Raw genomic sequence first — 24,372 nt, forward strand, 5'->3', positions numbered from 1 at the left:
TTAAGAAATAATTATAGTATAGAGTTTATTATTGCCTGTGATATGTGTGCTTTTTCTCCTGATAACAATACTCTAACTCCTATCAAAATTTATTACTCAATTAAATTCAAATTTTAGTAGGATATATCTTATTCCAAGACAGTCAATCAAAGAAGTTCAAACACTACATAGTTACAAATAGTCTCATAATAATTTAAAATCCACACTAATTTGGATTTTCCCATCAAATTTTCCAAGAAAAGGGATTCTGGCTACAAAATTCAGATATTCTACAAAATATTCTTCATTTTATATTTCCTTTATCTGATTTGTAAAATATTATTTTAAAAATCAGTGTCTTAGGAAGCTGAGCCAGGGTGCTTGTGAGTTCAAAGTGAGCTTCAGCAACTTAGTAAGGCCCTAAGTAACTTAGCAAGACCCTGTCTCTAAATAGAATATTTTAAACAACGGGGGCCCGGGGATGTGACTCAGTGGTTAAGTGCCCCTGTGTTTAATCCCTAATACCAAAAAATAAAAATAAAATAGAGGACTAGTTAGTAAAGTTCTTGCCTTATTAACAAATTATATTCATTCAAGTAAATGAAAGAAAGGGGATTTAAAAAATCAGAGTAAAAATATTCTAAGTCAAATTATCCTTCATTTCTTTAACTGAGCTCAATGTTCTATGAAAGTGTAATAAATGAATGAATATATTGCCTTTTCTGTAATGATACTTAAATACATTTTAGTTATTTTAAATTTGTTAAAGATCAGTTAAAACTTTTTGATAAAGGCAGCTTTCAATCCTAGGGGGAAAACAAAGCAAAAAAATAACATATGGCTTAAGGGAACTGCAAAACAGTATGTTCCAGTGTCAAAATTACCAGTTCACAGAGCAAAGTAATTAACAATCTTCTCAAAATCACTAGAGTGCAGAGAAATGAGCAATCTTCCAAAGGACTAATTCTATTTTATTGCCAGAAAAATATACTCAGTGATAACATAAAGCAGCTATTTGTAGGGGCTGTATAAAAAGAAAAAAATGTTATATCATTTATATAAACTAAGGTTTTCTCAGAAAACCTCAAATAGATAATGTCACCAAAATATTTGGGACTTGAACAAATGTGAGAACTATGATGATTATACCTTTCAAATAGAGTGGCATCACTTCTTCTGCATCTAATCTTCCTCTATTAAGTTGGTTTAATTTATGGTTGAGATTTCTCCTTAGATTATAATCTCTGTAATCTTAGAATCACATGTTCTAGTTTTCCATTTGCTATGAAAGTTGTTTCACTAAATACATAAGTGGTTTTTAATTGTGCCCAATTTTCTTCTTGTTTCCCTTTATTTTAGGCATTTCCTTTTTATATTTTACTTGTTCTCATATTTTGGAATATATTCTTTTTTTTAAAAAAATATTTTACTGGGGATTGAACCCAGGGGCACTTTAACACTGAGCCACAACCCATATCCATTTTTATTTTTTTATTGTGAGACAAGGTCTTGCTAAGTAGCTTAGGTCCTCATTTCTTAGAATTTTAAGTAATAGTTTAAGAATTCTTTTTAGCTTACAGTTAATCATAAAGCATATACTAGAAATCGGATCCACATGTCTTATAGCTCTTGAGGATCAATATATGCTCCTAAAACATTTATGATCTAAGTTTTTCATACATTGTAAGGCAATAGTATTTATGTGAAGAGGTTTATTTTTGTTGTTGTTTTTGTTTTTGGTAATGAAATGGAAAAAAACAAATACTGAATCAAAATGCTATGTGAGGTTCTTTGGATAATAAAATAAATATTTACTTAAGATATATGCTGGCTCATTTTAAAAAGGCTTTGCAAGAGTTTACAGAAACTAAGAGAGCTTGAAAAAAGAAAAAAATAAATATTGAGAGAGTGAAAAATAAAGTTAGGAAAAGTAACACAAAAGAAAAATAAAACCAAAAGAGCAATAATATCAGCAAATGTTACTACTAATATTGCTAATATTTATTAAGTGCCTCAGGCATCCCGGGTAACTTTAAAAAGCGTTCTATATATATTTATTGATTTTTAATTAAAATACACAATGCTGCATATATTTAGATAAAGGCATATTGCAGATTTGGTTCAGCTTTGGCCAGATTATGCATACAGAGAAAGAGATCAGTAATCAAGGTCATCATCCAAAATATAAAAACAAATAATACCTCAGACAGAATGTTTGAGATGATGAAGACAGTAAAGATAAGAGGTGGGGCAGAACCAAGAGCAGGACAGTATAATAAGAGGAAATATTTCAAATAATGCCAGAGAACAGACACCGTTTGAGGGATAATCAAGTAGGGTAGGTATCCAGAATAACAATCTATAATGTTTGCCAACAATCTATTTAAAATGCAATAAATTAGGAAGTTATCAGAGTGTGCTTTCCCCAGAGTTCTTTTAGATAACGGTACTGAATTGAAGATTAATATTGGTAACCTATTTAGAGATTATATGTGTTAGGGTTTAGACATGAGGTATTCCATAAAAGCTCGTGTGTGGAACAATGCAAAAATTTTCAGAGGCAAAATGATCAGATGATGATGTATGACCAAATCAGTAGATTAATCCATTGACATCGACTAACAAGGTGGTATTTTAGGCAGGTAGGGTGTGGCCGGGGAAGTAGGTCACTGTGCATGTGCCTTTGAGGTTTATATTTGTCCATGATGAGCACAGCTCTCCTCCCCATCTCTACCCTTATTTCTCTCTCTGCTTCCTGTTTGCCATGTCCTGAGCTGCTTTCCTGCTCCATGCCCTTCCACCATGATGTTCTGCATCACTTTAGGCCAAGAACTATGGAGTCCAGAACTATGTACTGACCCTCTGAAACTGTGAGTCAAAATAAGCTTTTTCTACTCTAAGTTTTTATCAGGTCTTTTGGTCATAGTGACAAAAAACTAACTAAAAGAATGTGTATGATGAAAAAGGCTCCTATTCAAAACACTCCAGTAAGTAATATCTCAGATGCCTGTAGAGGAAAATGGACTATTCACAGTACTTTCGTAATGTGGGTGCTTACATGGGATACATGTGGAAGAGATGACCTGTTTTAGAGTCTGGATATAAGAGGTCTTCTGCACATCCTTTCTTGAAGAACTCATCCTCTATTTAAAGGGATTAAATAGAGGATGTAAAGAGATTTCATGTCTCCTCATATAATAATAAATAATATATTATTCTAATATTAGATATTTATTATCCTGAATCATAGTGCTCCTTTCTCTGGGTTTAGCCCTACTAGAGAGACATTTCAATCATGGCTCTTTAAAAGCATATTGTGTGGTACAGCAAAATAAATCTTCAACAATTTTAGAACACTGTAACATGACAGTAGATTTTGTGTGACTACTTTTTGGTTTTGTTTATTCTCTTTTTTTTAGTGTTTCCTCATGTTAAAGCAATACCAAATATCAAAGTCAGTAACAGTCAGTAACATCTGAACTGCCCGCAGAGGAGGATTATTTAACTGTAATTTTTGTATTGATGTTCTCAATCTAAACCAATACCAAGTGTCAAGAGAATGGTGTTTGGTGTTTGGGCGGGTGGCTAAATTTAAATGTTTGAGTGGAGAGAGCAATCATTAGCTGGATAAATGCTAACTGTGGTCATTCTGTTGAGAATGAATGGTAGGGTGTAAGGAAGAAAGGGAAGAGAACCGTTAGATGGCTGGTACAACAGTGCTGGAGGCAAAATGTGAGGGCTGGGCATGATAGAGCAGAGGTGGATGTGTCTGGATATATGCTAGATGTGGACAGATGTGGACATGAAGAAGATAGAGGATAGAGAAAAAGTAAAGTCATGGCTGTGGTGACTGCTGGGTCAAAAATTTTAGAAGTTCTAGTATCAGGAATGAGAAGAAAGATAGGAAGAGGAAGTCAACGCTAGAATGTGTGAGATGATGAAGACAGTAATGATAAGGGGGAGGGGTAGAAACAAGAGCAGGACAGTAAAATAAGAGGAATATTTCAAGAACCTGTGAAGATATAAAAAATGGAAAGATCATCTACATCTATATTGAAATCATCAAAATGTTTCAAGAAGTAATCTGGAGAGTATAACCATGAATGGGTACTAAAGTCTCCAATGAATGAATAGGAGGGCCCAAGAGCTTGTAGAAGGTTCACAGAAAACCTCAACAAGAGGAAATGGGCAGGTGAATTGAGGCTTTGAGATGCCAAACAGGCCTTCTGCGGCTGGAGAGGAGAATGTCCTGAAGGAAGCAAGGAGGACTTGGCTATGGAAGGAGCATCAAGAAAACTGGGCAAGGCAAATGTGGTGTCTGAGCTGAGACCACTTAGGTGATGAGAGGGCTGAAGGACAGAAGCATAAGCAAGAGGAACAACAGAAAGTCTGATTGGGGGAAACGTAGAAAAATGGTTATAGTTGAGATAAAATATGAGGAACAAGCTGGGAAGAGTTAAGCATCATAGAATAAAATGCTTAAGTTAAGTTTTTTTTTTAAATTTGGAGTTAGTAATAATATTAAGATTTGTAGGCGTTCTTAACCTATTTGGTGTGTCATGGACACTGTTAGTAGTTTGTGAAACTGAGAATATTGGAAATATTGCTTTTATATGAATAAAATACAATATAGAGCTAAAAGAAAACCAATTATATTGAAATGCACTTATACAAAGATTAGAAAGCCAAATATATGTTTTCTAGCACATTATAATAACATGTTTATTGGCATATTTAAATAATGAGACCTAGAACTAGGTCTAATAATATTTTGAATTGCTACATCAACAGTTGAAATAAGTTATGAGACTATCTTCAGTTACTCTTGGTGAAAGTGATTTTATATTTGAAGGAATGTTAAAGTTCTACTAGAAATTATTGAACTTTACAATGTAATTGTTTTCCTCATTCCAATTTCAGGGACTACTCAAACTCTAATTCACATTCTGGATGTGGTCCTGTTGAGATTGTGATTATAAGTGGATCGTTGAGAAAGGGGAGAGGATAAGATCCTCAGGAAAGAGAAGGTCAATGAATTGGGAGGCCAGGGCATTATTGAAGGAATCACCTACATCTATATCAGTATTCTAAGAATTTGCCACGAGCAGGCATAGCTGGATTCTGAAGTATCTCTGGGCTTAGTGTCTTGTGGAGCCACTCCTCTGTAATCTATACACCTGGGAATGGTCTTGCTTCTCTGTGGTGCTTGGCTTTTGGTAAGAGTCAAGTGTGCAGGGTCTGATGGTAGAAGCAAGACAACTGGCTGGAAAATTCATACTCTTGAAATATGCTCCAAATTATTTATTTACTTTTGGTCTGGCTCTATAAAATCTAACTCTGGAATGCCATCTGCTTCACTGAACTGCTTCCATACTGTGCATGGCCCACCTAGAGGCCCACCTTCTCTCCTTACCAGAATATGGGAAGTACTTTGAGCCCTGAAAATTTCTTCATAAATCATCAAAGCTGGTCCCTAATGTAATATCAAATGGACCATTTATATTTGTTGGCATATTACTTTTCAGTTTAAGTGTTTTATGCTCCTCTTATGATAGCATTAAAGTTTTTAGTTACATTTGTGAGAAATTTCCAGGCTCTTATTTTTTAACAATGATAAATTCATTTTCTTTTATAAACATTTTTCACATTATGTTATAATTAATTCATGTCAAATCTCAGGAGAGAAAATTTAAAACCCAACTCCCCTTCTCAACATAGGCAATTATCCTTATATTTTCCTAAGATGGCTATAAAGTTTCCGAGGAAAATGAATTTTGAAATAGTATTTTTATAGTTTTTGCATACATTGATTACAGACCATTTAATTTCTTTACCTCACATATTTATTGACGCTGTATCAATACAGAATACAAAGTAATAAAATGATGATTTGAGGGGAGGAATAACTATCCTGATATTACATCTTTAGGAATATAGGCTGTTTCTAATCCTTCTAAGTATAAAAAAGAGATATATTAATATTATTTTGTGCCATTAATATATTAACTTTTACAAATACAAATGTGAGCTTGTTAATAATTATAACCAGATACCTAAGATATATCATTATATAAGATTATCCATTTTCTCATTACCAATATTTGAAGCAAATTATTATCCATAATCATTTTGAAAACTTTATGGCCAAATTTCTCATAGTTTGGTATTATACAAAGTGAGACAACCAAACTACTATTTAGTGAACCTGGAATTTTTCTGATACTCAAGATTTACAAAAACAAAACTTATTTATGAATCAAGATATCTCCTTTAGGCTCATTTCCTGTAACTTTTTTGATGCAATTATACTGTTTTAAAATGGTACATTCTTCTAATTTCCAATCTGGTTTTCTAAAGCAGTGATCATATGAGTCACTGCTCATGCTAGGGAGCAATTTTAGTTTCTTTAGTAATATTTCTTCCAGACTACACATTCACAATGTATCTTTCTGATTTCAGTGCACACCCCAAAATGCAGCTTTTAAAGGGAAAGTATTGTCTCAAAGACTTCAGCATTGTAAAATATCTAATCCAAAATAGAAAACAGAACAAAAAAACTTTCATAATTTTCTTATAGTAGTAATGACTGAAACTGTTCCTTAAATATGTCTCTCCACTTGCCTATGTGAATATTTGAATAGATCCAAATGTATATTTGTAAAGGATAAACTTGTGTTTACTTACTTTGTTTGGATTAGAGTTCTTTCAACTTAAGTGTTGACATAATCTTGGATAACTTGCTCAGTATTATAAATTCTTATTTTAATCTCAGCACCTACACTTATTGGCCATACCTTATTGCTTCAACTAAAAATAACCCTGCCTTTTGAAGATAATGTCCTAGCATATCCATAACTTTCCAACCCTCTTCCTCTGAGTTTTTACAAAGTTTATCTCTGACCTAATTCCCTCTTTTTCCTCACTTTTAATATTAAGCAGAAATCTTTTTCATTTCTGCTCTCTTGTTTATCCACTGTTCATTTTTTTTGTTGAGATATTCTTTCTCCAGAAAGGTTTTTGTCATCCTCAGATCAACAGTAAATATTGATCATTTGGGGCAATCATAGAAATTTCATTCTATTAATTTAGGGATAGACTTATGACTTGGTTCTGAATATCATGGGAGAGTGCTTTTGGAGTGGCTTTTGGAAAAGATCCATAATTTTAATATTGACTTCCAAAAGAGATGGAGCCTCTTGTTCATGGTATTAATTATAATATCTATATGTGAGGGATAATCCCTAATGCTTCTTCAGCATTTTGCATAAATGGAAGCTTTTGAATAAGGCCAATACTGGGGCCTCTCAAGTGGAGAGAGAAGAAAACCTGTTTCATGATTATATTTTTGAGACCCTGATCATATCAGGACTAATTGTATCTATTTTCTCAAATAATTTTGAATTGAGAATTTATGACTGACCACCAAAATTGTTGTGATTGTATGCAGACTCTGTTTTGCTCTTTATTCTTTAACTAGAAGTTATGAATCTTGGTTTTCCTTGATCTTCTAGTATATCCTATTATTCTGAAGTTCTCTTTAATTTTCCTATTGTCAGTAAATGGTTCTGTTTCATGAATCTGTTGGTCATGTTGGTATATGATTCTTCTGGTCAATCTAAATGTTTAGTCATACCAAATCCCCAAACTTCTCTCATCAAATCATCAAAAAATACTTCTGGGTTTTCTTTCAAATAGTCTTGAATAATACTGCTTCTTCCATCTTCTACTATTAGCACGCTAGTCAAAGCTGATTTCATGTTTTGCTTGGACTATCATCACTAGGCTCCTCACTACTCTGTTTCCAGAGATGCACAGAAATTTTTCCCACCATTCACAATATGTCTGCTTCCTAGCATATGCTTCTCAAACTAGTGCTCAAAGCTTCTGAAAGACAAGTGAGACTCTGGGTGCTCCCTGAGCTGTGAGCTAACCATCCACTACCGGAGCAAGGCTGGGTCATTCACAGGATGAGGTTACTAATCATCAGGGCTGTGCATTTCTTCTTGAAGTCTAATTCACAAGATATTACATTATATAAAACCTTTCCTTCATTTTTCTTTCTTGCCACAAAACTAGGAATTCTGTACAGGTGTTGGGGAAAGGCTTTGAGATGTCACAATTCACTGAAAATAAAGGTGATTCATATTTAGAAGTGACATAAATTAAGCTATTTGTGAACCTAGATCTATGTAGACTAGATTTATCCACTTGAAATCTCAACATGAGCATGCACAAAATATAAAAGAAAACCAAATATTTGGCTATATCAAAATGGTTGCAGAGGTAGCATTCCTTAATAGTATCTAATTGCCTTTATTGAAAATGTAAATTTATTAAATTATGATGATGGATTTATAAGAATGGCATTCAACTGCAGTATTACTGTCAAATTATATGCATTCACAATATTCACATGGTCACTTTATTCATAGAAATCTACTTCTCCTGAAAGATAGAAGACTTTTACAAAGTTGCTGATGTAGGGATCACTGAATCATATATAGTATCCTGTCATAAAGAAAGCAGGATAAAGTAAGCTTAAAACCACCATATGTATTACCTTCCCTTTCCTTCCATTTAGAGCTTATAGTGTAAGACTAGAAGCTCAGAACTTTAGGTTTGAAAATGCCTATAAAAGACATCGCAAGGATGATGACGTCAATATTGCACTTTCATTTAATAACATGTGAATTAACTATGAACATTCAATCTGTCACCTTGTCACTTTTATAGTGCACTATTAAGGCACCAGAGAAGGGCACATGGGAATTAAGGAGTTAAATGTCCAAAAGTTCTAATCATAAAATGATTTTTTTACCCCTCTTTCTTCGACTGGAGAGTAAAGGACAAATGAAAGACAAAACATGTTTTTCATCACAGTGTTTAAGTCAGTGGCTATGGTTATATAGTTTAACTTAATAGCTTGGAGTTAACAAAAATAGTAGGTTAAATGTTTACATTACATCATCTGTGGTAACATCAGGATAAATTACAGATTTATTAGAAGACATAAAGTCCACAAAATAAATACACAGTAACTTTAAGTCAAATGGAAAAGAGGGCCTGTTCTTTTAGTATCCACCCTAGACTTCAATCACCACATCTTTCTGGTGTAAAACATCAATATCTTTTAATCATCTTATGGCAATAAGCCCTGCAATTCCTCTCCTTACTTCTAACTGCCTGGCTGTATATATTTTCCACAATCACCAATATGATTTTTGCAAGTGAGAAAATCGGATCATTTTAATCCTATGTCAAAGGTATCATATGACTAACTATTTCTGTCCTTAGGAAGAAGTCCAGCCTCTGAAATGTCCTTAAAAGTCCTCCTTGGTTTGGCTGAGGTATCTATTGCCTGTTTGAAACTAAATAAAAAAAAAATAAGGGCTTAGAATAGGCACGCTTACACATAAATGACAAATGTATGATTCTCTGTGGATATTTATGAACAAAGATCCTTGTTATCTGATAGCCTAAGTTTTATAGCAAATATGAATTAAACCAAATTAGCTTACTTAAATTAATACTCAAAACACTATAGCTATCTGTACATTCTCTTAATTTAGCTCCTAATGATTAGAAACAACTAAAGGTTATAAGAAGACAATTCATAATTTCTTAGAGATTTTTTTTTGTGCTGAAACATTTGAGGTGTTACATTTGTCTTGATGTGCACTGTAAATATTCCATAAGGAATCATGTAAGACAGCAAGTAGTATTCAGGGCAGAAAGAAGTAGAATTACAGATTACTATGCCTAGTAAAATTTCCAAGATTCAAATTTGTAGATCAAAGACTATTCAAAGACTCAAATTTGTAGATCAGCACCTGACATATAATGCCTGTACCTAATGGGAAAATATATCAATTTTTCTGAAGATCTAACCATAGCCTTAAGTTGCCCAAATTATTCTTGTAACTATATTTTTCTCTATGTGGAATTCATAAATGATTCAGCATTCATTTACTAAATGCTGTTACATGCCAAATAGTTCCCTAGGTGCTAGAGATCCCCAAGTCGAACAAAGCAGATAAGAGCTTGCTTCCATAGAGCTTAGATTCAGGAAAGACTGGAGACAGACAATGAACAACTGTTTGATTTTACTACGCACTGAACACTTTTAAATGGTTATAAATATTATGAAGAAAATAAGACAGTGTTGTGATATGTGACTAACAGTTACTCAGAGTGAGGGGGCACAGCAAAAACTGGTGGTGATAATCTCAGAGCAGAAACAAATGGTAAGAAAGAGCCTGGGTTGCCAAAATGCAAAGATCTCAAGGCAGTAGGTGGAGCAAGTACAATGCCTCAACCAGGAGTGACACCTCTGTGTTCACGTAGATATGGAGGTCAGTGGAGAAGGGAGAAATCACTTAATGGAGATGAGTTTGGCCAGGTCACACAGGGCCTAAGGGCCATGAGAAGGAACTTAGACATTATTCTATGGGACCTCTTTCTAAGAGGAGACTCACATGATTTGAGTATGTTTGAAAAGACCTCTCTGAGTGTGCATACAGTCAACTGCAGGAGACTAAGATTGGAAATGCAGTATGACCGGAGAGGAATGTAGAAATGTAAAGACCTTAGCAGGTTTTAAGTATGTGAACTGAGCCCACTGTACTGTATCTAATTGTATATTTGTTGAATGAATTAATTAATAGCAAAATGGTTACAAACATTAAATCTAGCAGTATATTAAAATTCTTGGCTACATATTTTGTACACAAAACTGCAATAAAATATTAAAGTATTAAAATTCTTCAAATTTGCAGGAAGGTTTAACATTTCCAGCTACATGCTTTTTTTCATTACAAATAAATTAAGCAATTTGCAAATAAATCCAAACTCAAACAACAAAATACTAAAATGTTACTATTCCCTAAATATCTGACATTTCATAATGTTAATTCTACAGTTTCTTTGTGCACTTACGGTTGGACTAAGATAAATAATAGAAGTTTTGCAAGTAAGAATTGTCCATTAGTTAGGAAACAGAGAGAGGGATGTCAAGGGGAGAGGAGAGAAGGGAGGGGAGCGGAAGGAAGGGAAGAAGGTAGGGAGGGAGGGGAAGACACCAATTATGTTTCTAAACAAGCATACAATGTATCTTCTATACATAGGCTATTTACACTGGAATGTCCAATTACTTCTATGGCTTACTGAAATTGGCCCATACCACCTTTTGAGAGCCAACTGTTATGTTTTCAGGAACTTTATGAGCATTTGTTAAAAACACCATTATTAAAAGTCAAATTAAATAAACTTATTAAAAAACTTAAAACAAAGGTAGTAAATATTCAAAATCCATCACCTCCTGATTATTTTACTACTCTTCAATGTCACCAGTGCTCTTGAAGTTATGCCCCTCACATCTGCAGAGGGTAGTACTTTACACTTAGTGAGTACTGAGTAAAATCATGTGGGAAGCTTGCAATCAGACATGGTGAGAATATTTACACCACAGATGTAAACAAAGGGATTTCCACCATCCCCAGAATGTCTGTTATTGAGCAATTACCAACATATCACTTTTATAAGCATGTTGACATTGCTGGCTTGACTATAGCATTACAAGTTACAGACTGTGAGTCCAAATCCTAGAAACTACATTCAGTTTAAACTGAGGAATGAATGCCAGATTTTAAAAAAAAATGAAGGTGTTGGTTATCATAGTTCAGAATATAGAAAAAGCTTCAAAAACAAAATGATACCATTTTCTTTTATCAAATTTGTAATGACTGAAGAGAAAGACAATAATGTTAGAGTATTAAGTGAGAACAAACACATTAAATGACATAGGAAGATAAACAGATAAATGTTTTCAAAGAACTGCAAAATGAAGTAAAATTTTAGTTTCATTATTTAAATTTAACCTGTGGAAAAATCAGTTTACAAACATACTCTCAAAAACTGATCACTTATGATTGGAAAAACTGAATGGAGTAGAAGTGCTTAAAAGAATATTATGTGTAATGTTAAATAAAATTTTCAAAATCTTGAATGAGAAACAGAATATTTGTGTAACAATCAATGAAAGGTGGATATGGCATTTAATAAAGTTAAAACATAAAATTATATATGTACATAGAGTAACTAGAAATAAATTCAATTAAACATTAACTATAATTATTACAGGGTACTTTGAATATAAATGAATATTTTCTGTTACTTTTAGATTTTTCGAATTTCTAAATATTCGAAAAAGGCAAAATACTAATGTTTAAAATTAAAATGAAAAATATAAATTCACTATTCAGTAAATTTTTGATTTGAAAAAAGTATGCATGTGTTATGGTAAATTGCATGAAAATGTAGCTAATAGGAAGATAGTACTTAAATTATTAAATTGTCTGATATTGTATTAAGGATGTGTTATTGGTTTAATATGTAACATATCATTAATTTAGCTATACATCACTACTCTTATAACCCAGTTATTCCTGTCTGATTTAGCATTATGTAGTATTTTATATTCTCTCATAAAATTCTCAAATTAACATTAGTTTTAATTCAGTTCAATGAAACCATGAAGATAAAAAAAAGTCTCAACTATTAAACAAATCATAAGAATGCGATCAAAAAAGAGAAAAAACCCTCTGTCTCAAATATATATTCAAAATTAACCAATGATGTGAGAAAAAGAGTTTGCAGAAAAAAAAAACAGGCTAACACAAAAGGAAACAGAGATCAAGGTACAGGATCTGTTTTATTATCATATCAACACGGGCAGACAAGAAAAAGGAGTTGTGCAGAGAATTAAAAATCATTCTTTAGATTTCCTTTTGATATGAGAGAAGTTTGGATCTTATTAAATTATGGTCTAGAATTAACCATTTTAATATCTTATATTTTAAAAATACTTTTATATTTTAAAATATTTGGTTTGAAATCACAAATAGAATCTGTGTAAGGTACGAAATATAATTGTAGTGGCTGGGGTTGTGGCACAGTGGTAGAGTGTTCACGGAGCATGAGTGAGGCACTGGGTTCCATCCTCAGCACCACATAAAAAAATAAGTAAAAAAAAAAAAAGTATTGTGTCCATCTACAACTAAAAAGAAAAAGAAAAAGGAAAACATGATTGCATTCACATACCTAGTATATAGTAATTATCACAATCAAATTAACACATCTATAACCATCTGTGGTATACGTTAGATCCCCAGAATTTGTTCATTCTATAACTGAAAGTTTTTAACTATGCTTTGACACCTAGATAATAATCAACAAACTCATGGTATGTTGTAACTTTACTTTTGTGACACATAAGGAAAAAATATCAAGTTTCAGGTTTCTTTGATAATTCAAAACTACTTAGGGAAATGTTGATAGTGGTATGAATATCAGTTCTACCTTTACTCTTGGGAAGCCATATGGCATAGAAACTTATAAATATTTAACTGAAATGACTGGCTTACCTGAAATTTTGACTTGAGACACCACTCCATCTCCCCCATCACTGTGTGCTCGAACCTCTACAACATACTCTCCATCTCTGGGGATGGGAACCTCTATGGAGTGTTTATGAGTTGAATACAGCTTGCCATCATGCTGTCCATCAGGTCTATAGAGTACCTGATAAAGTCCAAAGACATTCCTATTAATAAATTCAAACTAATTAGCAAATGCCCTAATACTAAAATCAGAATGAAAGTACTTACCCTTGCATTTATTAAAAACAAACGAACAAACAAAATACATTAGCACTTTCACACCTGGAAAAATTTAATGTTATTTTCATTCACAGAACTTGATTTCTGCTTCTGGGGGAAGATTATACAATAGGTTTGCTATCAGAATCTGAATTTTATTTTTTGATATAATAGAAAACAAAGAGATCGGAATTATATGTCTTTTTAAGGGAAAAAACATAAAATGAAAGTTCTTTCAATATATTGAAATAGTCTAAACATACTCTCTCTTACTTTAACCTTTTTTCATACTATTCCTAAAATTTAGTATCTGATGAATGTGAAATATATGATAGCATGTGATATAGAGAATACATAGTAACAATCTTTTCTCTTTTACTTTGCTGTGTGTTTAGCAACACTAAGATAAACATTGTCAAACAAATCTGAATTCATTATGTCTTTCCTCATTAAGCTATAATTACTCTAACAATTATATTCTTTAAAAAACAGTTATTTTATGTATCTTGATCACTTAACATAGCATTTCCCTAAAATTCCTTGAAGATGTTTTCTCATTTCAAAAAATTTCAGACTATGCCATCTAATGTTGCTATACAGGTAAAATAAGAAAGCTGAATGGAATTCACTGAAATGGCAAAAATTACACACATCAATAAACATCTGTAAGAATGAAATCTGTATGAGGAACATTTTAGTACTCTTGTATACCTTATATCCCGTCACTGTAGATTCATTTGATAGAGCAATGACATGATCCCAGGTGATTATGTAGCATGAACCGGACCTTACTGAACTGATGATTCTTGGTGGCTGGCTAGGAGCTGTGGAAAGCAGCAATAGGTAATCAGTGGTCACCATATCCAAACTCAGGTCTGCAATCTCATTGCATCAGGAAGTATACTACTGATGATAGCAATGATGACAACACCACCACCACCCAATTTGGAAAAGTGCTTCCTATAGTGCCGGAAAGACACTAGGCTAAGCACTTGATAGCCATGATTTCTTTTAGTGTAAGGTAGAGAATATAACTATGTTGTATTCTTTTCTCTCACACTCTACTTGAGTTTCTTTCTCCACCACTTTTTTGCAATTGCAATTTTCAAGGTCACCAATCACCTCAAGTAGGCCAAATCTAATGTCGCTGTCCTATTCTTTTCAAACTTAACATCCTTGGAATAGTTCACAGAGCTGTACCACTTTTCTTTTTCTTGAATCTCTTGTTTTTTTCTTAAATGCATGGTATCTTACCTTGATATTTTTTCTACCTTGGTCAGAATTCTTTCTCATTAATTTTCATGACCTAGATAGAGGTCTTCTGTTCAACTTCTAAATGATGTCATTACTTACAACTTGATCCTGCACATCCTTCTCTCCTCTGTGTCTAAATCTTTCCAAAGTACCAAAATCAAGTCAATGGTTTTAAATACAATTCTAATTATAGCCCTCTTTTCTCTCTTGGACTTCTAGACAGATGTGCCCAAATGCCTATCTCTACTTGAACATCTGGAAGACTTCTTGAGTGTAATGTAACCAAGATGGAACACTTGTTGTGTACCTCCAAACCTGCCTCTTGTAAGTCATTCCTATTCTTTTTTTTTTGAATGACACAACCAAATTCCCAATTTGTAAGGCAAAAATTTATTCAGACCAGCTATCTCACCCACGGCAACACAAATTTACAGGAAGAAGTCAACTCTACCTACAGAGAACGTACCACTTCTGTCCTCGTTACCACTCCATGCTAGCCAACCACAATCCTCCTCAACTATTGATATGGCCTTCTGATTGGCTTTTCTGTTTTCTCTTAACACTAATCATTTTCTACCCAAAAACCAGAATGATATTTTTTTAATTACTCTCTGCCTTAAAATCTTGCAATGTATTCATACAACACATAGAACCCAAACTTCTTCCTGTGGTCTGTAAGATCCTCCATAGTTTGACCCTAGGGCACTTCCTTTTCCTCACTTCATAACCTATGCCCTGGCTCTATTGGTCTTTCTTCAGCTAAAAAAATTAAATATTTATCAGAGATTTTATTTGATTGTTTGTCTGTTTCCTTCAAGGTCTGGCTTAGTTAGTCTCTTCTGTATTCTTACCACTTAGAACAGTGCTGGGTACATAGTATATTTCTGATGAATGAATTAATAGAAACAACAACAAAGGAATGTGTGCTTCTTTTGCAATTTATAAAACTGAGGTTTAAGGAGGTCAGACAATTTTTCTTTTATCACACATTTGCTAAGAGGCAGACTATATCTTAAACCCACGTTTGACACCAAAGTCTGTCTCTTACCACTATATTTCATAGTCTCATTAGGAGCTTCTCTGTCTCCAAGAGCATTTTATAAATTTTCAAACCCTAGTACTAACCAAACCTAGGCATTCTTACAAAAGTCCCTAGAGTCCTGTGTGTGAATTCTTCTTTTTCATATATTCAACCTGGATTCAGGAAGAGAGATATCAGGGTAAATCTGAAGAGACTGGAATGACCAGAAACCCTGAGGAGATTAGGTGGTCTTGATATATGAACAATGGAAACATACAGTAATATGAGAGTAAAAGAAATGCTACTGAGATTTAACTTGTATTTGCTTTGTGTAGTGATGGTTTATATATCAAGCATAGAAAAATGAGCAGAATTTTAATTTTCTGATGCTTTGAATACATTTCTCTAAAAAATTTTAAATTAATAAATACAGAATGCAAACAAATTACTAATCTAATGGTACAAAACTTGAAGTAGTCTTTACAAAGGGAAGCTGTTTAATTTTATTGCTTTAATGGAACCTTAAATGTATGAAGACATCCTTCACATTTTCTTCAATATCCACAACTAATAATGCTTTAAATGAAATCATGTGTTATTGTAAAAGATATCACTGGAAATCAAACTTTCTCCCACAATAAGATAGGAAAGTTCCTTCAAATGTCCCTATTTTATGACTGAATCCAGTGAGAGTTTTTGAAAAGGCTAAAAAAGACACTCACGTGCTTTCCTGGTGAAGGTCTCAATCACGTCACTTGGAGGGCCACACCCTGCACTGTTGCAGGCTCCAACCTCCACAAAGTACTGAGTGTCAGGCAGAAGATTCTCCAGTCTGGCTGAGTACTCTTGACTGGTGACCTGAACTCGGTGTGCAGCTGCTTCTTTGTCGTGGGTGGCCCAATACCGAATCTGCAAACATTGAAGAGTAGTAATATTTTTACCATAACCCAGATTCTTCAATTGTGAAAAGTTCTTTTCCATTGGTTCTGTTACACTGATGTTGGTTGAGCATCATATTCTCAAGTGTTACATTACAGTCTTACCTTTCTGTCAGTCTTAGAAAATGGCAAGGTACATATGTAGTTCTGATGAAAGCATCAGGAGGAAATCAAAGCCTCACTTCATTGGTTGAAGAAGTTTTTACACTGACCAAAATGAGACGTAGAGAAACCAGATCGGAACACATATGACTTATCTTCAATCTATAAAAGTGATCTCCTTGGAAATAATTGCCACAATAATTTTTTATCATTTATTTCCTGCTTTATTTCTGTTATGTGGTTTCAGACTTGTTATGAGTCACTGATAAAGCAATTTGACAGGAGTACAACCTTGTTTTACAAAAGCAGTCAATATGTTGCCTAGAATATGCCCGAGTAAACTTTCTTGTAGTTTCTTTCAAAGTTTGCATGTAAAATTGTTTCCTTCCAATCTTTATACATGAATCATAAAGAAATATACCAGATAACTTGATAAACTTTATAAACTTAATTTTTAAAATGTGTCCATGTTATGATTAGAAATAATGACTTCTGCCAAAGGATTATAGTCTTCCTGTCTCTTAGTTTAAGAAAATTTATAAATTATAATTTAGATTCTTCAAATATAGGCTTTTGGGGGGAGAGGGCACAGTAATCTATATAATTAAACCTAAAGTTTAAGTTAAAAATAGTTGTTTATAAATATGTTGGTATTTTATATAGTATAGATTCCCATTTATAAAATTATGAGATTTTAATTTCACAATTAGTTCAAAATCCGAGATAAAAATTATCTAACATTAAAATAATCCTGAACTTTTCATTCACATAAATACATATGAAATCATATAAAATGGAACAGGATGATCCAAATTCAAGATGCAAGATCCCCAAATAAGCTTTATACGTAGAACAAGCACATTTCTGAATAAGATTACTGTTTATTTATTCCTCTGCAATGTTTTTATTTTGTTTACTAATGCTAAACTTTTCTGATACAATAGTATATTTTCTAATGACTGTAACAGACACTCCTTGACATTTTCATCATCAGACCAGAAGGAAATTCTCAGACTGAGAAAGGTACACAGAGGTTGGGAAAGCAGCTGTTAGCTGGCAGAAACTTCCTGGTCTTCTAGATAAGACAAGAGTCTTCTGGTGGAGGCCTGGGTTTCTCAGGCTCTAAGAACACTCATCTGATCAGAAGCAAAAGGCCTTGATCTAAGTGAGTGGTTAAGACAGACAATACATAAGGCCTATTCCTTACTAAGCAGAAGAGAAATAAAATGAACATTTAGGTTCTAAGGAAATGCCAGGCACTGCATTAGCATCATCCACACACACTGTCTTCTCAACAAACATCTGATGGTCGAATTTACCCCATCTTACAGCAACTACAATGGAGGCCTCCGTGATTCCTGAATTTTTATAAATGTGCTTATTGACTGAGATGCATACCACATTTTAAAACATCTTTCCTTTAGAAGAACCCAGTTTAAAGAGGAGAAGCTTTTGAACCAGATGACTATAATGAAGGCAGTTTCCATGTTTTATACTAAAATGAGTCATCTTATTCAAATTTCATGATACATTTGGCACAACAAAAGGAAAAATAAAAACCTTTCTTAATGTATTCTTTGTAACTTATCCTGAATGACCAATTCCTTTATTTCTCTGACTCTGGCAAGAATCTGTGTAATAACAGTCTCCACTGAAACTCATGGCCAATTGAAGCAGTGACTTAGCTATTCCCTTGTAACTTGGGAGCAGAAAGAATCACTTTGTGTGCCAAGTAGTACTTCCTTATTTCCTAGTTTCCAAATATGAGAGTTACATAGCATTTTCACATGTACACTCAACCTTTACAAATGAAAGACCTGACACAGAATGATTTGTTTGCATAATCAGCCTCTTCTTAAGTATATATGAACATACTTATGACTTATGTTTTCAAATAATTCTAAAATAAATAGAAGTGGATGGATATGTGTAAAACATGGCATTATGATTTCTGTCTGAACTAGATGCTGACTATGAAATTGGAATGAATTTCCAAGTAGATGATAAGTCTGGTCTCTTGCATCTTGATCTTCATGCTGAGTTTTTCATTGTGGTGAAGAAACAACAATAATTTGTGTGAAAATTTGTTTGGCATGGATTGGGAGGGGTCTACAACCTGAACCATAAAATAGAACAAATGTAATGCTCTTGGCTAATCAGTAGGGAGACCAAAAGAGACTCTATATGAATTAATGGGAGGTTACATTATCATTATTAGAAAAGCAAGGAAGTAAATAAACAAAGCAGGTCTACACTTTTTTGATAGTTGACCTTAAATTTCATTTTCATTTGCTGGAGTAAAAGTTGTATTTAATTTTTTAAATATTTATTAATACATTTTAATGTATTACATACATTGGGTGTCATATTCATACATGCATAAAACATATTTTGATTATTGCTATCCCACCACTACCCACCCTCCACTACCCCTCCCCACCCTCCACCACCCCTCTCATCTCCCCCAATACCCCCCCTCATCATTAAGCCTCCCTTCTATATTCTTGTCTATTTTTTTCTAGATTTCACATATGAGAGAAAACATGTGATTCTGTCTGAGTTGTATATTTATTTCTATTTAATGCATGGCATTTAACACTTATCTACATGTTGTTAAAAGCCCCACCATACTCAGTGTCTAGTTGCTCACTCATAATAGCATATTAAACCATTATAGAATTGCCTCATTACTTGTCTCTCTGCTCGTATAGATTATAAGCTTAGTGATGGGAGGTGTATTATTTTTGAACACATTATATGCTAAAATTGAGATCTAAAAAGTGTATGTAATACTTTGTTTTACCTGTGGTACTTACTCATTCATTGAACAAATATTCATTAGATTCCCAGTTTGTACCAGATAATGTACTAAATGCTGATTATGCAGTAGAGAACCAAAGAAATGTGTTCTCCTTCATATTTCTTATTTAAATGTTAAGCAAGGAATAAAAGTGCTTAAGTTCATATATAATTATTAAAATCATTGATAGATCAGTGTTTAATTTTGTTTCAAGAAAATGTACTCTTCATAAAAGTATTAAAAAGTGAAAAAAAATGCCTCAGAAAAAAACTAACTCCCATTTTTAATAATGAATAATTATAATACATTTATGAGCTACAATAGTGTCACAAAATAGTGACAATCATGTTACAAAAGCAACAATTATATCCCTTCTACACCTTTGTGAAGTTCTCCTACACCTTTGTGAAGCTTTACTTAGGGGAGATACAGACTAAGACAGATGCCTTCTCCAAAATAAGAACATGAAGCACTTCCTAAACATCATTTTGTGCTCACTCAAAAAAGCAACAATTATATCCCTTCCCAGAAAAAAATGAGAAATTTGTAAGAAAAGCAGCCCTTTAACCTCATTTACTTCAAAGAGGATCAGAATAAAATAATACATGCTACCAGTTATGGAGTGCTTGAAGATATTTAGCATTTCCAAAAACTAGCTTTGTATCATTTTATTATTTGCTAATTCTGTAAACTTTCATATCAATTTCCAAGTACCCTCCTTTAAATTGAAAATTTTATCTATCCAAAAGTAATCGCTGACATGTGAATATTCCTCTACTTAATATAAGAATTGGTATCTTTTTACTAAAAAAAAACAATCTACAGATGGTATTTAAGTGGAAAAATAAGAGTAACAAAAAGGACTAAATCTCTAAAGAGCTATGATGACTTTAAATTATCCAGGTCCCAGATCAAGTATTAGCACAGTTTATGACTATGAATGGCAATGATATAAATCTTTCAAAATCTATTTGCATACCACTTGGGAACTACTCAAAGTTCCCTTTCATTTCAGCCACTGGTACAGAGATCAAACAGAGCTGAGCAGGTTTCAAGCAGCTTTCCACAAACACAGGACAACACTTCATCTCCTCAGAGCTCCCAACATCACACTCCCTGCCTAGGGTCAACCTGCACCTCAGGGTGAAGCTCAGTAGGCCCCACAGAAAGAGGAGACAATGCCTATGGCTCCACCTTAACCCAGGGGAAAGGGGTGCCTCAGTGCTTCCCCTTTCATCTCAGGCAGGGCAGTCCTGAGCCACATTTGTGAAGTTTCTTAAAGATCTCAATGCTGTCCACAGTGGCTGCCAACAAGATAAAGCTCCTTTGTTTTTAAGTTCTCTCCTGTCCTGTTTTCTTTTCCTTTCCCTCCCGTCTGCTCCATTGCATCTTATGTAAAATAAATAAATAACAATAATAAAAAGTCCCCTTCTTCTACACCTTTGTGAAGTTTTGCTCAGGGGAGATACAGACTAAGACAGACGCCTTCTCCAAAATAAGAACATGAAGCACTTCCTAAACATCATTTTTTGCTCACTCATAACAACATAACCAGTAAGAACACTTTAGAAGAATATTTGGGACCGTTAATCTTTTATGATGATTGCACAATCAATTATCTGCATTAATCTCCAATTCAGCTACCAAGAGTTTTTGCATTCATTATTTCTGACAGCCTATTTTTGCTTATTTTCATTAAATTAATTAAGTGAATATTTTACCTGCTGAGTGAGTAAATTAAGGCTTTTGTGGATTTCTGGGAAGGAGACCAAAGTTACTGAAATGACTTTGAGAAGGAATTTTTGTGGTTTTCTAGCTCACCTATTCTATAGAAAAACTCACTGGGTAATTAAATTGGAAATGGGGAACTTTTTAACCTGACTGCCCCTCCCCCAAAAAACCATGTGTGACCTTTCAACTTTCTACTGAAACAAACTTTAAAACCACAAAGAAAAGACTAATTTTGGACCCAATTGCCTGCAGTGCTCATTGAAATCTCAGCCTTGAGATTCGGTTGATCACCAGGACTCAACTTTCTCAACATTATGATTTATTTGGTATTTTAACATGTTGCTTTTTGCATATGTATATTTGTAACTTAGATCCATCATAGGTTTTCATAGAAAGTGCAGTGGGGGTATTGATTTTCCTGATCATCTACCTTTCTAAACTACTGGCTTCTTTCCTATTTTTAAAATAGAAATAATAGCCATATTATAGTCAGTAAAAATTTCCCCCCATATATTCATGGGACATTTCTCATGGGAGAAATAAATGATACTGATTTTTCTCTTTTAAGATCTGTGCTTATCTTTGATATTTGAGGTTCTGTGTGAAAGGCTTAAAAGGATTTCAAGAAAGACTGAATAGAAACAATAATTGAACAATTTACTTCTAGCGTTTTAAATCTTCTATTCTCTGGAGATTCAAGACAATTATTATAAATGTTTGGAAGACTCGAGACCTTCATCTTTAAAATGGAGAAAACAAAAGCGGCTGTCCCCTAAGGTTGTGTAGATTCAATACAATGAGCTGAGGTTCAGCATACAAGGACTTAACAGGTGCTGTCTTTTTCAATATCATCCCAATCATCTCATCATTGCCATAGTCATTTTCAGAATACCCAATGGCAAAGAACAGGAAAACTCTTAAATGTGGATTATTCATTTCCTCCAAGCAACAATCTTATGAGGCAGTGGTGACTCTCTCAAATTTATAGGTGAGGAAACTAAGGAAGTTCAAATAAATCTCCCACTAAATTCCTAAGTAACAGAGCTGTAATGTAAGCCTGTGTCTGGTCAGCAACAAAGCTCATAACTTTCTACTTGATGTGGTGCTGCAAAATGTCAGAAGTCTATGAAACCAAATTCCCCACGGCACACCCCCTTTTTTTTTTTTAAATTCCCATTTCAGAAAATCTGATTTTCTATTATTTGAGAATCTTTAATCCAGGGTTACTTCCCAATCAAAGCTTATATTCTGATTATTGTCTGAATTATTGGTATCAATATATGGTTACTTACTTTATATTTCTTTTGTATTCTCTATGTTGAAAATAATAACATAGTCAATATAGAATTACTGGAATAGGGAAAGATAGTATATAATTCTATAGGGTATCCTTTAATAAAGTAAAATATATATTTAACACTTTATCTCAATGAGATGGATTATATATTAAATTTCATTCTCATTAAATTTTTCATTTGTTAAAAATGAATAATATAAAGAATGAAAAAATCCTGCGGTATAAAATCGGATGTTTTAAGCACCAATCATTGATGCCTTCTCCCAGTGATATCTTGGATTTACTTATTATGAGGATTTGTGACATCTACAAAATTTCTCTCTCTCTCTCTCTCTCTCTCTCTTTCCCTCTCAACCTCTCTCTCTTTCTTTTTCCCTCTACCTCACTCTCTCTCTCCTTTTGTACTATGTATAATTGTCGAGTTAGTAAATCATGAGAACTGTGTATTCCCAGTCTGTCTGCTCCTTTCATTCCTAGTCCCCTCTTATCTGCTATCTTTATTATAATTTCAGTTGAACCCTTGCAAAAATTACCTGAAGGTGCTTTGAAATCTAGCCAAATCATGAACCACGGTGTCAAAACAAAACAAAACAACAACAACAGAAAACCAATTCCTATTAGTCTGGGTGTTTCTGCTTAAAGGCTTGGGTTGCTTATGTGTCTGCATTACAGAAACATGATCTTCAGAGAGCCAAAGGTTAACATTGTATTCAATCATACCTCATTATTCCTATCAGTACTCAATGAACATCTATTTAGTGTCTGATATGTGCACAGCATTATTCTCAGTACTGAGAATAGAATATATAAAAGCCTGCCCTTATGGATCTGATAGTCTATTCACAGATGGAAAAGCAAAGCACAAGAATTGAGAGGATAAGCTAGCTGGTGAGCATCTCCAGAATAGCAGTCCTTTCTACTCACTGGGCAAAACAAAAGGAGATCTGTGGTATGGCATCAAGCCCTAACCTTAAGTCAGAAAATCTGAGTTCTAGACACTGCCCTGCCACTGCTTGTTAAGAACAACAGAGGAAACATGTCGAATCTTTTTGGAATCTAGTATTTATTCACTCATCTGTGAAGGCAGGTGATGCCAATCCTTTTGTTCACTTATCCTACGTAACCAAGCCTGAATTATTTTAGCTTTGTGTTGAAGACCCCAACTACCTTTCTAGTTTCCCATTTCCAGTTTTCACTCCCTTATGAAGACAAACCTTCCCCTTCCTACCTGGCTAATTCCTACCAGTTCTCTAAGCCTGGCTTCATGAATTTCTTTGGGACATTTTGATTGTTGGCAATTCCCTGCCATCATAGATAACATTGTAAGACACATATCTGGTAAATTTATAATGGTATCTTTTAAAGGAACTTTTAGACGTGGAACTGCTTAAGTGAAATAAGATGACCATGTTGAGGAGGCTGATATAAATTGCTAAAATGCTTTCCAAAAAAACTTGATATTCATCAGCATTTTATGAGAATGTTTGTTTTAAAATACCTTGGCTAACCATGAGTGTTATTACTTTAGGTTTTGTTTCAGCCAGTGGTTTGCTAGCACATAGGTCTCTATATCCCTTCTGGATTAGCCAGTTAGG

The 24,372-nt window shown here is 33.6% G+C and overlaps 1 protein-coding gene across 1 annotated transcript in view; it reads right to left on the bottom strand.

Annotated features, from left to right (window-relative positions):
* Positions 1 to 24,372, bottom strand: part of LOC144366277 (contactin-1-like) — a 60,466-nt gene that overhangs the window by 22,171 nt on the left and 13,923 nt on the right. The window contains exons 5-7 of the mRNA XM_078020313.1: positions 16,632 to 16,818; positions 14,346 to 14,458; positions 13,401 to 13,557 (exon numbers count right to left, since the gene is read on the bottom strand). Of these exons, the coding sequence (XP_077876439.1) occupies positions 13,401 to 13,557; positions 14,346 to 14,458; positions 16,632 to 16,818 (457 nt within the window). The remainder of the gene's footprint in view (positions 1 to 13,400; positions 13,558 to 14,345; positions 14,459 to 16,631; positions 16,819 to 24,372) is intronic.

Source organism: Ictidomys tridecemlineatus, chromosome 8 (genome assembly GCF_052094955.1).
Source record: "Ictidomys tridecemlineatus isolate mIctTri1 chromosome 8, mIctTri1.hap1, whole genome shotgun sequence".
Lineage (NCBI taxonomy): Eukaryota > Metazoa > Chordata > Mammalia > Rodentia > Sciuridae > Ictidomys > Ictidomys tridecemlineatus.